The following is a 12801-nucleotide window of genomic DNA, read 5'->3' as shown; positions in this document are numbered from 1 at the left end:
AGTGGCCGGCATGGTTGGTGTGGCCTGTGTGGCTGATGTAGCTGCCATGGCGTGGCCTCTGTGCCCGGCGTGGCCTCTGTGCCCGGCGTGGCCTCTGTGACTGGCGTAGCTGATGTGCCCAGCGTGGCCTCTGTGCCCAGTGTGGCCTCTGTGCCCGGCATGGCCTCTGTGCCCAGCGTGGCCTCTGTGCCTGGCGTAGCTGATGTGCCCGGTGTGGCCTCTGTGCCCGATGTGGCCTCTGTGCCCAGTGTGGCCTCTGTGCCCGGCATGGCCTCTGTGGCTGGTGTAGCTGATGTGCCCAGCATGGCCTCTGGGGCCGGTGTGGCCTCTGTGCCCGGCGTGGCCTCTGTGCCCGGCGTAGCTGATGTGCCCGGCGTGGCCTCTGTGCCCGGCATGGCCTCTGTTCCCGGCATGGCCTCTGTGGCTGGCGTAGCTGATGTGCCCGGCGTAGCTGTTGTGCCCAGTGTGGCCTCTGTGCCTGGCGTAGCTGATGTGCCCGGTGTGGCCTCTGTGCCCGATGTGGCCTCTGTGCCCAGTGTGGCCTCTGTGCCTGGCATGGCCTCTGTGGCTGGTGTAGCTGATGTGCCCAGCATGGCCTCTGTGGCCGGTGTGGCCTCTGTGCCCGGCGTGGCCTCTGTGCCCGGCATGGCCTCTGTGGCTGGTGTAGCTGATGTGCCCAGCATGGCCTCTGTGGCCGGTGTGGCCTCTGTGCCTGGCATGGCCTCTGTGGCTGGTGTAGCTGATGTGCCCAGCATGGCCTCTGTGGCCGGTGTGGCCTCTGTGCCCGGCGTGGCCTCTGTGCCTGTCATGGCCTCTGTGGCTGGTGTAGCTGATGTGCCCAGCATGGCCTCTGTGGCCGGTGTGGCCTCTGTGCCTGGCGTGGCCTCTGTGCCCAGCATGGCCTCTGTGGCTGGTGTAGCTGATGTGCCCGGCGTAGCTGATGTGCCCAGCGTGGCCTCTGTGACTGGCGTAGCTGATGTGCCCGGCGTGGCCTCTGTGCCCGGCGTGGCCTCTGTGCCCGGCATGGCCGCAGTCTAGCTTGTGTGTCTCCGGGAACCAGTGCCTTTTCATCCCGTGAGGCATGTGTTTGCCGGCAGCTGCCTTTTGACGCTGAGTGCTCCTCCTGAGGTCCCTGCCTGGGGCGCTTTCCGCCTGGGAGTCCCAGCCTGACTGCAGTTTTCCCCTCGCAGGAGGCCCGCCGTGGGCTCTGAGAAGTCGAACCCTTCCAAGCGGCACCGGGATCGCCTGAATGCTGAGCTGGACCACCTGGCCAGCCTGCTGCCACTGCCGCCCGATACCATCTCGAAGCTCGACAAGCTTTCCGTCCTGCGTCTCAGCGTCAGCTATCTCAGGGTGAAGAGCTTCTTCCAAGGTAGGACCCTCACCTCTGCCCCTCGGGCCTCACCTGGGCCCACCTGGCTTCCCCGGGATGGGCCTGTTTTCACTTCTTGTCTGGAGGCCTTTGGAGGCAGAGAGCAGCTCTGGTGGGAGGGCTGGGGCCGGCCTGCCCCATCTGGCTCACCTGCCCAGCCCTGGGGGCACTGTGCTGCCTGAGGCAGCCCTCCTCAGCACAGAGCAGCTGGTGTGCCCATCGGGCCTGTCCGGTGCCTCTGGCCAAGCCTTACTCCTCGCGTGGCCTGGCTGAGCTCTTGGGGAAGAAATGTGGTTGTCCCCAGCCCGCTTCAGCAGCCCGGACCATGGCCATCAGCCCTCAGCCAAGTCTGAGCTTCTTACAAAGCTGTGCATTTATTCTGTGTCTTCAGGCAGAGGTAAGACGAGTGTTCACAGGGGGCATGTGTGGACACCAGTGGGTGGTGAATGGCAGCTGACTGCCCGCCCACGCTCTGCGTGAGGCCCTGGGAGTCGATGCATGCACAGCCTCCTGTGACTGAAACCGTCCTCGGGCTGTGGTTAGGAGGGCTGGCCGCTGAGGCTGCAGCCCAGAACCATGGGACCCGGGCCTGTGCGGTGCTGGCTCCACCACGGGGCTGCGGATGTGCGTGCGTCTGACGTGCCTGAGGTGTGGCAGCCACTGTGCCTTGCCGGCTTTCTCGGCCTGGGCGGGCATATTTCCTGAGGATTCAGGCTGCTTTCACTCCCTCTCTGGTCACTTCCTCGGGTGCAGCTGTGTGCAGCCAGGCCAGGGTTGGTGGCCTTGGAAAGACTTCGATTCTGTTGTTTCCAGGAGCTCAGGTCTGCAGAGCCCGCGCGCTGCCAGTGGGAGGCCCTGCTGGTCACAGCTTGGGGAGATAATGAGCTTGACTTCCGTATCACCCTGTTCTCCCAAGGATTCCCAAGTTTGTGATCTTCCTCAAGCTGTACATTTTAGGGGAAATTCTAAACATTTTCCTGAATTCATTTCCTCTGCATAGTTAGAAAAAAGGCGAGCTTAAAAATTGGATCTTAATCTCTGCTTCCTGACTCAGAAATGGATAATTTCATTAAAGCTTCCATAAAAAGTCACCTTTGGGAAGGACATGAACTGGAAAGTTCCAGCCTCCAAGAGTAATAATGGCCTGCAAATTGGCTTGTAGTGTTGTGTTTGTGTCAACTTTCATGAATTTTTAAAAGGCAGTGAGCTTATTTAATTACTTAACTTGGTTCTGCGTAGACTGAGGGCTGGTGCTTCTTAGTTATAAACCCTTTGCTTGTACCAAAGAGAGGGATTTTCCACTCTTGCAAGTTTCACTGTTTGCAAGAAGGGAAACTGGGGGCTGATCACAGAAAAGGGAGGAAGGGTGGGTGGAGAATGTGAAGGACCCTGAGGGAGGTGGGAGCCGGGTTCTCTCCAGGACGTGTGGTCCCAGCCACCCAGGCACCCCCTTCTCAGACCCAGCACTCAGCACTGAGGTATTGACCCGGGCAGGAGACTCGCTGGACCTCGGCTTCAAGGGCCTAGAATGCGGACCAGCATGCAGATGACTGAGGACCCCAGTCACGCTAGCCTGGCAGGTGCAAGACCAAGGACCCCTGTCACCTAGCCTGGTAGGTGGCAAGACTAAGGACCCCCGGTCACCCTAGCCTGGCAGGTGCCAGACCAAGGACCCCCAGTCACCCTAGCCTGGTAGGCGGCAAGACTAAGGACCCCCGGTCACCCTAGCCTGGCAGGTGGTAAGACCAAGGACCCCTGTCACCCTAGCCTGGCTGGTGGCGTGCAGGCAGGACAGTGGGTGGGATGAACAGAGGGAAGGGACACTCAGCAGACAGAACCAGGAGGGGAAAGCACAGGTTCGGCCTCCAGGGTTGATCCAGAGATCCCTGAGCTGTGAGGACCCATCCCCCGCTCACCGTCCGCCGGGCCCGGGCCTGGGGTCGGCCCACCTGCACGCTCTGTGCCGGATGGACCCTGGTCCTGGGCTCGCCTGAGCTGGGCAGGTCTGCTTCACCTCCTCTGGGTGGCAGGTCCACAGGCCCCGCGTCCTGAGCTGTGTCCGGGACACGCAGGATGCTCTGCTCCTCTGCGGGTCAGAGATGAAATTCCCCCCAAGACTTAGGGACCTGTGACCCAGGAGTGCAGTGGATGCGGCTGAGCTAAACTGTGAGGTTCTCAGCTTTCACTGACGAGTCATCCTCCCCTGATGAGCTCTGCTGGGAATGAGTGTCTGTGACCCCGCAGAGCATGTCCTGAGGCCTAGCCCCACTGGGTGGGGGCAGGGGCGGTGGGGGGGGGGGGGAGGCGGGGCTCCGAGGGGGGCTTGGGGCGAGGTGGGTCCCATCCCAGAGAATGAGCACCCCTGCGGGCCCTCCCCACTGTGTTCTGCGAGCGAGGCGCTCCCGCCTCTGAGCGGCGAGGTATGTGAAGCCTGAGATGCTGAGAGCCGGGTCAGGACCTCCTGCCTTCAGGGGGCTGCTCCGTGGATTCCTCCCCAGGGGACGTGGCTGTGGCTGTGGCTGCGTCTCCTCTCCAGCCCTTCCGCTGCAGGAGCCCCTTCCCCGCAGCACGGACAGCTTCTGGAGGATGGCCCCCGGGGCCTTTCCAGCAAAGGTACGCTGCTCTGGGTCACGTCAGGCTGTGTGCACACCTGTCTCTTACCCCAGGCGGGTCCCCTGCATAGCCACCATTCAGAAAGATCACCCCGGATCGTTTTATGCTGGTTTTTCTTCTCCTGCCACCTCTTAGTTGCCTCTGGAGGCGGAGTCTAGCCCAGAGGAGAAGCAGGCTCCTGGTTCCTCGCTGCGTCTGTTCACTCTCTCCTGGTTCCTGAGTCCCCCCAGGGCATGTGTCCCCCGGCGTCGCTTTTCCTCTCACTGCCGTGGGATGGACCAGGGGCAGTCCCGGGCCTTCCCTGTCCCTTCTGGGTCAGTTAGGGTCTTTCAGTCACTGGTACTAGTGTGATCGGTCCAGCCGAACGTTAAATCTCTGAAAGAATTTCAAGTGTGAGCCTTCTCGCTGCCTAGTCTGAGGGTCTGGCAGGCAGGGCTGGGGCAGGGGGAGCCTGATGGTGAGCTTGGCTGCCTCTCCCTGAGGTCCTGCCTCACCAGAGCCGTGGTTCCTGGCCTTTCCAGGTCGAAGCAGCAGCAGGAAGAAGAGGTGAGGTTGGGAGAAGTCTGCCTGGCGTTGCTGGGAGCTGGCACCCAGGCTGGTGGCCTTGGTGTTTTCCCAGCTTCTGAGGACCACATGCCTGGGGTGTCTGTCTGTCTCAGTGGCTGACATGGGTCACCCATCCTCTCTAGTCACCTCCTTGTGCGTCCTTCTTTAACACAAGTGTCAGACAGCTGCATGCCTACAGGCATCCTCCCGGGAGGAGCTGAGATACCCTCAGCCAGTGTTTGGACATTGTGGCCCCACCTGCTCCATAGGAAACGTATGCCTTTGACGGGCCTGGTTGACACATGGTGCTTCTCACTTGCAGCCCAAACGCCTTTGGAGTTCTTGAATATGGAGACACCCGCCCCACGGGCCTCTGGGGCCATCATGAAACTCCTCTCACTGGGCGCCAGCAGGGGCAGGGCCCCCAGCCCTCTCCTGGCACATGTGGCGAGACCGACAGTGCCGCCTCCAAGGACGTCCTCCTTCCAGCCTCGAACATCTCTCACCTCTGACATCCTCTCTGAAGCCTTGCCAAGGTCATCTGGGGCCAACAGTTGGCACATGTTGTCGTGGGGCCTTGGCCCAAATTCACACTGAAAGTTTCACATTAACAGCGAGCTCTAATGCAGGAAGCAAAACAGCGGCTGTGCCTCTCGCCTCCCAGGATCTACAGTCCAGTGGGCAGGCCTGCCGCCAAGCACACAGACCCTTGCACTTCCAGAAGACGCAGTGCCGAGTAACTGTAGCCATCAGGCAGGCGACACGCGAAATGCGAGACGAAACATCTGAAACCTTTGAACGTGCATCGCCCAGTCAGCAGGACACCAAGGAATACTCAAAGGGACTAAAACCTCAGTGCAGCTGAGAACCCAAAGAGAAACTTTTAAAACCCATTTTTAAAGGATGTACCTCCTTTAAAACGCAGAAGGAAGGCAAGGTTTGGGCTGCAAGGAGGGACGGAGAGGGTGTCAATCAGAGCAAACACTGATGTGTGAAAGAGTAAGACTGGCATCCGGAAAGGGCAAAAATGAGGGAGATAAAGCCCTGGCCGTGACAGCGTACAAATCTGGAGACGGAGATTTGAGGTGAAGCTTTCAACATTTCTTGTATTAATTAAATGTGGAGGTTGAGTAACTAATTCATAATAAAATTTTCAGGATAATTATCAAGACAACAGAAAGGTTTAACTTTCAAAATAACGGAGAAAAAAAAGTAGAATGAGAAAATGTAATTAATCAAAAGAAAAACATGGGAAAGAAGAAAAAAGAAATGTGAAAGAGTGTAACAAACAGAAAGCGTAAAATTCCAAATGTGTCATTAGTTACAGTCAGTGTAAGTGGACTAAATAGGCCAACTAAGAGATAAGGATTAGAGATAGGAAATACAGGAAAACAACAGAATGGGAAAGACTAGAGGTCTCTTCAAGAAAATTAGAGATACCAAGGGAACATTTCATGCAAAGATGGGCTCGATAAAGGACAGAAATGGTATGGACCTAACAGAAGCAGAAGATATTAAGAAGAGGTTGCAAGAATATACAGAAGAACTGTACAAAAAAGATCTTCATGATGGTGTGATCACTCACCTAGAGCCAGACATCCTGGAATGTGAAGTCAAGTGGGCCTTGGGAAGCATCACTATGAACAAAGCCAGTGGAGGTGATGGAATTCCAGTTGAGCTATTTCAAATCCTGAAAGATGATGCTGTCAAAGTGCTGCACTCAATATGCCAGCAAATTTGGAAAACTCAGCAGTGGCCACAGGACTGGAAAAGGTCAGTTTTCATTCCAATCCCAAAGAAAGGCAATGCCAAAGAATGCTCAAACTACCGCACAATTGCACTCATCTCACATGCTAGTAAAGTAATGCTCAAAATTCTCCAAGCCAGGCTTCAGCAATATGTGAACCGTGAACTTCCTGATGTTCAAGCTGGATTTAGAAAAGGCAGAGGAACCAGAGATCAAATTGCCAACATCTGCTGGATCATCAAAAAAGCAAGAGAGTTCCAGAAAAACATCTATTTCTGCTTTATTGACTATGCCAAAGCCTTTGACTGTGTGGATCACAATAAACTGTGGAAAATTCTGAGAGAGGTGGGAATACCAGACCACCTAACCTGCCTCTTGAGAAATCTGTATGCAGGTCAGGAAGCAACAGTTAGAACTGGACATGGAACAACAGACTGGTTCCAAATAGGAAAAGGAGTGCGTCAAGGCTGTATATTGTCACCCTGCTTATTTAACGTAAATGCAGAGTACATCATGAGAAATGCTGGACTGGAAGAAACACAAGCTTGAATCAAGATTGCCGGGAGAAATATCAATAACCTCAGATATGCAGATGACATCACCCTTATGGCAGAAAGTGAAGAGAAACTAAAGAGCCTCTTGATGAAAGTGAAAGAGGAGAGTGAAAACGTTGGCTTAAAGCTCAACATTCAGAAAACGAAGATCATGGCATCCGGTCCCATCACTTCATGGGAAATAAATGGGGAAACATTGGAAACAGTGTCAGACTTTATTTTTTGGGGTTCCAAAATCACTGCAGATGGTGACTGCAGCCATGAAATTAAAAGACACTTACTCCTTGGAAGAAAAGTTATGATCAACCTAGATAGCATGTTGAAAAGCAGAGACATTACTTTACCGACTAAGGTCCGTCTAGTCAAGGCTTTGGTTTTTCCAGTAGTCATGTATGGACGTGAGAGTTGGACTGTGAAGAAGGCTGAGGGCCAAAGAACTGATGCTTTTGAACTGTGGTGTTGGAGAAGACTCTTGAGAGTCCCCTGGACTGCAAGGAGATCCAACCAGTCCATTCTGAAGGAGATCAGCCCTGGGACTTCTTTGGAAGGAATGATGCTGAAGCTGAAACTCCAGTACTTTGGCCACCTCATGCGAAGAGTTGACTCATTGGAAACGACTCTGATGCTGGGAGGGATTGGGGGCAGGAGGAGAAGGGAACGACAGAGGATGAGATGGCTGGATGGCATCACTGAGTCGATGGACATGAGTTTGAGTGAACGCCGGGAGATGGTGATGGACAGGGAGGCCTGGCGTACTGCGATTCATGGGGTCGCAAAGAGTTGGACACGACTGAGTGACTGAACTGAACTGAACTGAGGAAATAAGGATTGTTAGAGTGAATATCTCTGTTTACAAAAGGCACAGAAAGGTTGAAAGTAAAAGGATGGGAAAAGATACATTGGAAAAACATTAACTGAAATACATTTGGTAAAGCTATATTAATGTCAAAAAATTGATTTCAGGGTGAAAAATATTACTGGAAATCATGAGAGCCTATCATTTAAAAGTCATTAAGATTTTATTTTATCAAGCAAAGAGAATAATTTTAAATTTGTGTGCTTTTAACAACATCACCTCAAAAGTATGAAACCAATATTGACAGAACTATAAGGAAAAATACATGAATTCATCATCAGAGAGAAAGATTTTAGATAGTTCTCTCGGTACTTGATAGATCAGAGAAATAAAAATCAGTAATAATTAAAGAAGATTTGAGCAGTGCACAAAACGGTTAATCATGGACAGACATAACACTGTGCTCTGAAACTCACACTCACGTCTTTTCAAGCCCACTTGTAACTTGTAAATATTCTGAAAATACGAGCGCATGCTCAGTCGCTCAGTCGTGTCCAGCTCTTTGCCTCTGTATGGACTGCAGCCCACCAGGCTCCTCTGTCCATGGGATTCTCCAGGCAAGAATCCTGGGGTGGGTCGCCATGCCCTCCTCCAGGGGACCTTCCCGACCAGGGATAGAACCCGTGTCTCCTGCACTGCAGGCGATTCTTCACCCACTGAGCCACAGGGGAAGCCCGTATTGAAAATATATTGGTCAATAAAGCAAGTCACAGTAAATTTCAAAAGACAAAATCATGAAGAATGCACGGTGAGCCCTCGAGCCAGTGAAGCTGGAAATCTGCAGAAAAGATGGCTTGAAAGCCTTACGTTTGGAAATAAACACATTTGTCATAACATGGATCAAAGAAGGAAACACAGCAGAACTGAGGGAATGTGTGTGCAGGTCAGAGTGTGTGTGTGCTCCGTTGTGTTGGACTCTTGGTGACCTCATGGGCTGCACACCACCAGGCTCCTCTGTCCATCAATGTGTGTGGCTGCAGCTAATGCAATTCTCAGAAATAAACCAACTTGAGGGTCTAATGTGAAAGAAGAAGGGCTGAAATTAACAAGCTGAGCATTCAGTGTTGCTAAAAAAAAAAAGTGAAATGAATAAAAAACAGTCATAGGAAATAATAAAGCATAGGGTACTTGTGAAATAGAAAGGTGACATGTAATAGAATTCCTTTAAAATGATAAAGCAGTAAAGATCTGGTAAGACTGATCAAGGAAAAATAGCAAATAGTATCAGGGAGTAAGAGGAACATTATGTGGCACATCATACATAAAGCATGGCGACGTATGCTGCAGACGTTTAACAGATGGCGTGACATTACTAGGGACAAGTTTATGCCAGTAGATTTGAAAATATAGTGAGTGCTTAGAAATATAGCTTATTAAAATTGACTCAAGAAAAAATAAAACACCCAAATAGTCATATGGCTATTTGAATGAGTGGTTAAAATCTTCCCACAGAGAAAAATCTAGGCCTAGACAGTTTTTTTTTTTTTTTTTTTTTGGCCTAGTCAGTTTTAAAGCAATTTCTACTAAATGTCAAAGGAAAAATAAGTCCACCCTATACTGAGCCCATGGTACAGAATTGTAACGGAGGTTCTGATGTGAGCTCACATTATGCACACAGACACACACAGACACACACAAGTGTGCCTGCGCATGTGTGCCCGTCTATGTGTGTTTGAGCTCTGCCTGCTGAAGGGGCCACTCCAGCACAGGGGACACAGCTGGCCTTCAGACCTCAGTTTCCAGACACAGTTCACCACTGAAAGGGACTCATGCCTTCTGGCCTCTGCCCAGAGCGGGAGCAGAGAAAGGATGAGCCTAGATCGTCCATGCTGGACAGCAGGGCTGTGTTCAGAGCACGAGGGGACATACCTCCGGGACCCAGGCCTCCTGAGGGGACATACCCCCGGACCCAGGCTTTCTGAGGGGCACCCGGGCCTCCTGAGGGGGCTCCCCCGGGACCCAGGCCTCCTGAGGGGACATACCCCCGGACCCAGGCTTTCTGAGGGGCACCCGGGCCTCCTGAGGGGGCTCCCCCGGGACCCAGGCCTCCTGAGGGGACATACCCCCAGACCCAGGCTTTCTGAGGGGCACCTGGGCCTCCTGAGGGGGCTCCCCCGGGACCCAGGCCTCCTGAGGGGACATACCCCCGGACCCAGGCTTTCTGAGGGGCACCCGGGCCTCCTGAGGGGGCTCCCCCGGGACCCAGGCCTCCTGAGGGGACATACCCCCGGACCCAGGCTTTCTGAGGGGCACCTGGGCCTCCTGAGGGGGCTCCCCCGGGACCCAGGCCTCCTGAGGGGACATACCCCCGGACCCAGGCTTTCTGAGGGGCACCCGGGCCTCCTGAGGGGGCTCCCCCGGGACCCAGGCCTCCTGAGGGGACATACCCCCGGACCCAGGCTTTCTGAGGGGCACCTGGGCCTCCTGAGGGGGCTCCCCCGGGACGCGGGCCTCCTGAGGGGCTCCCCAGGACCCAGGCCTCCTGAAGGGTCTCCCCTGGCCACATCGGGACAGTCTCAGCATTAAGATGAACGAGGGTAGTGACAGATGATAATCCAGCAAATGAGATGGGATTCTCTAAATCCGCATGGTTATAAGTAAATGAACAACGAAACAGACACCACAATTCCTGACCAAACTGCCAGGAGAGAGAGCTCTAGGTGGGTGACTTTTGAGTGGAAGTGAATTATAAGATGCCCAGTTGGTAACCACTGTAGGAATGATTCAGGCTGGAAATGTCAGTGGATGCTAAAATTGGTGAAAGTGAGAAATGGAATGTTTGAGTCTTGAAAAACAAAGTATTAATTACCTACAAAGAGGGAAGCCCTACAGTGGGGAACGCCAGCACACACTGTCCCAGTGACCAAATGTGGCCTCATCAGTCCCGGAAGAAAGTGACCCCGTGAGCCAGGCCGCAGGGGGTGTGAGGACACTTCATAGTTTCGTGATGTTCCCGCCGCACATGCTGAGGACTCAGCAACAAACGGGACCTCAGGGCAGCCTGCAGAGCAGCTTGTCCCATCTTGAGTCGAGAAGGACCAGGGGCATCTGGATGGAGAGTAGCCCGTGCCTGGCTGAGAGGATGCTCTGGCAGTCGGTGAAGTCCCGGGGTTGAGGGGGTGTCTCTGGGCAGAGGACATTGGGTGTCGTTCTTACAACATTTCTGCAAGCTTGATATTGTCTCAAAACACAAACAAAAAGAAGGAATAGAGAAAACTGTGGACCTGGGATATTGCTGAGGGTATGAGCCAAGGGGAGAAGCTGGAGGAGGAGCAGCAGAGACGGTGGGGCGGGGGTGGGCAAGAGCTGATGTTCCTAGAGCTCGCCTCGAATTTTTAGGGGAAGGAACCAGTCCTTTTGCAAGGGAAGAGTGTGCTCTGAGCAGCAGGGTTTCTTGCAGCCACGTTACCACCAGCGGTTCCACAGGCTGAGCCACGGGCCCCTGAGGGGACAAGTGCTGGGAGGGAGTGGAGGGGGCTTCTGGGGGCATCTGGCCCAGCTCGCCTGCAGCCGCTTCATGACCAGGCGCTGGGGTCTCCCTTCTCCAAGCGTTTGCTCAGAGCCGCCTCTGGAGGCCTCCTCCAGCCACACTGGGACCTTCCGTGCTGGGCTGTGTCCCCGGATGGGGGTGGAGACTGACCCAGCCATGGAAGGCCCCAAGCACCTGGGCAGAGACCTCCCCACACCCCCTGCCCAATCAGCCCTGCCTGTGGGTGGTGAGTCGGGCAGGACTCTGGCAGAAGTGACCCCTGGAGTCACTGGTGGTGACCGATGGGCTCCAGGTGGGGCGACGTGCAAGTTCTGTACTTGGAGGCTTCTTTGTAACTTTACTCACAAACTCATCCTGTGCACATGCATCAGGCACTGTGACGGCCGGGCTGGCCGCTCCTCCAGACCCAGCCTGTCCTTGGCTGGAGCTGCCCCGAGGACAGTCTGCCCCTTCAAGCCCCTTCGACCTGGAGTCCCTGGCTTGGTGTCATGGTAGATGAGCAGGCGCTGGAGGAGCAGCAGCGGGGAGGGTGGGGCGGGGCGGGCAGGAGCTGGTGCTCCTAGCGCTCGCCTCGAGCCCTCAGGGGAAGGGGCCAGGCCTTGCGCGAGGGCAGCGAGTGCTCTGCGCACCCTCTCATCTGTCTGCCTGTGAGTTGCAGCAGTGGCATCTTCCTTGCATCCTCTGGGCACTTTGACTGTGGTGAAGGGCTCTCTAGTGGTGGTGATTGGCCTTGGCCTGCGACGGCTTGTGGTGGGGCTTGGGTCCCCAGCCAGAGAGAGGCCAAGTCGTGTCAGACCAGTGGTCAGTGACCAGGCCTCTGGCCCTCAGCTTTGCAGAAAAGAATCCCCGCAAAGACGGAAGGTAGTGAAGCAGGGGAAGAGTACGGTGCATGTGGACAGACACAGGGGCGGGCTCAGAGAGCGTCTCTAGCTGCGCCCTCGTGGCAGTCTGAATTACTTTTATGGGGCATTTCTTCTGGGTTTCCTTTGGCCAATCGTTTTGATTTCCCTGGTTTCCAGCCCACATTTGATGTATCTCAGGATCCTCCCAAGTGTTTGCATGTGTCCCTTAGCCAAGATGGATTTTACAAGGGATATGGGTAGAGAACATCCCTTGACATAGCTCCCCCTTTGACCCCCAGGGAGCCTTTACATGCGTATGTGGTTGGGGAGGTCTGCTGACTTCTGGGATGAGGTGGGTGTGGCCTGGGCAGGGCCCAGCCTCCTGTCTTAGCTGTCCTGCTGCCCTCATTTCGGAGCCCCGGTCCACAGGGAATGACTGCAATTGCTTTACCCCGCGGGGCGGCACCTCCTCCTGCCTCAGTGGTGGGGGGCTTGTTTGCCCCCCAGCTTGTGGGGTCTTGGTTCCCCCACTAGGGATGGGACCCTCATCCCCCACACTGACCCCTCGACCGTGAGGCAAGTCCCCCGTCCTGCTTACCTTGACAGCATGCAGTCCCTCATGGAATAAGTACCTGACTTTATAGCACTGTCTCTTTTCTTTTTGGTTTTGTCTGCTTTTCCGAAACGTTTCTTGAGCCCTGGGCTTGCCACTGCACACTTCCCTTCAGACTGTTGGAACTTAGTGAGAAACCCGAATGGTTGACCTCTGCTACCACGAAGA

At 54.6% G+C, this 12801-nt stretch overlaps 1 protein-coding gene across 1 annotated transcript in view; it reads left to right on the top strand.

Annotated features, from left to right (window-relative positions):
• Positions 1-12801, top strand: part of AHRR (aryl hydrocarbon receptor repressor) — an 82316-nt gene that overhangs the window by 18168 nt on the left and 51347 nt on the right. Inside the window, exon 3 of the mRNA XM_052659281.1 lies at positions 1191-1372. Within this exon, the coding sequence (XP_052515241.1) occupies positions 1191-1372 (182 nt within the window). The remainder of the gene's footprint in view (positions 1-1190; positions 1373-12801) is intronic.

Source organism: Budorcas taxicolor, chromosome 20 (genome assembly GCF_023091745.1).
Source record: "Budorcas taxicolor isolate Tak-1 chromosome 20, Takin1.1, whole genome shotgun sequence".
Lineage (NCBI taxonomy): Eukaryota > Metazoa > Chordata > Mammalia > Artiodactyla > Bovidae > Budorcas > Budorcas taxicolor.
The sequence above is the reverse complement of the archived record's forward strand: the minus strand, read 5'-3'. Positions and strand labels throughout refer to the sequence as shown.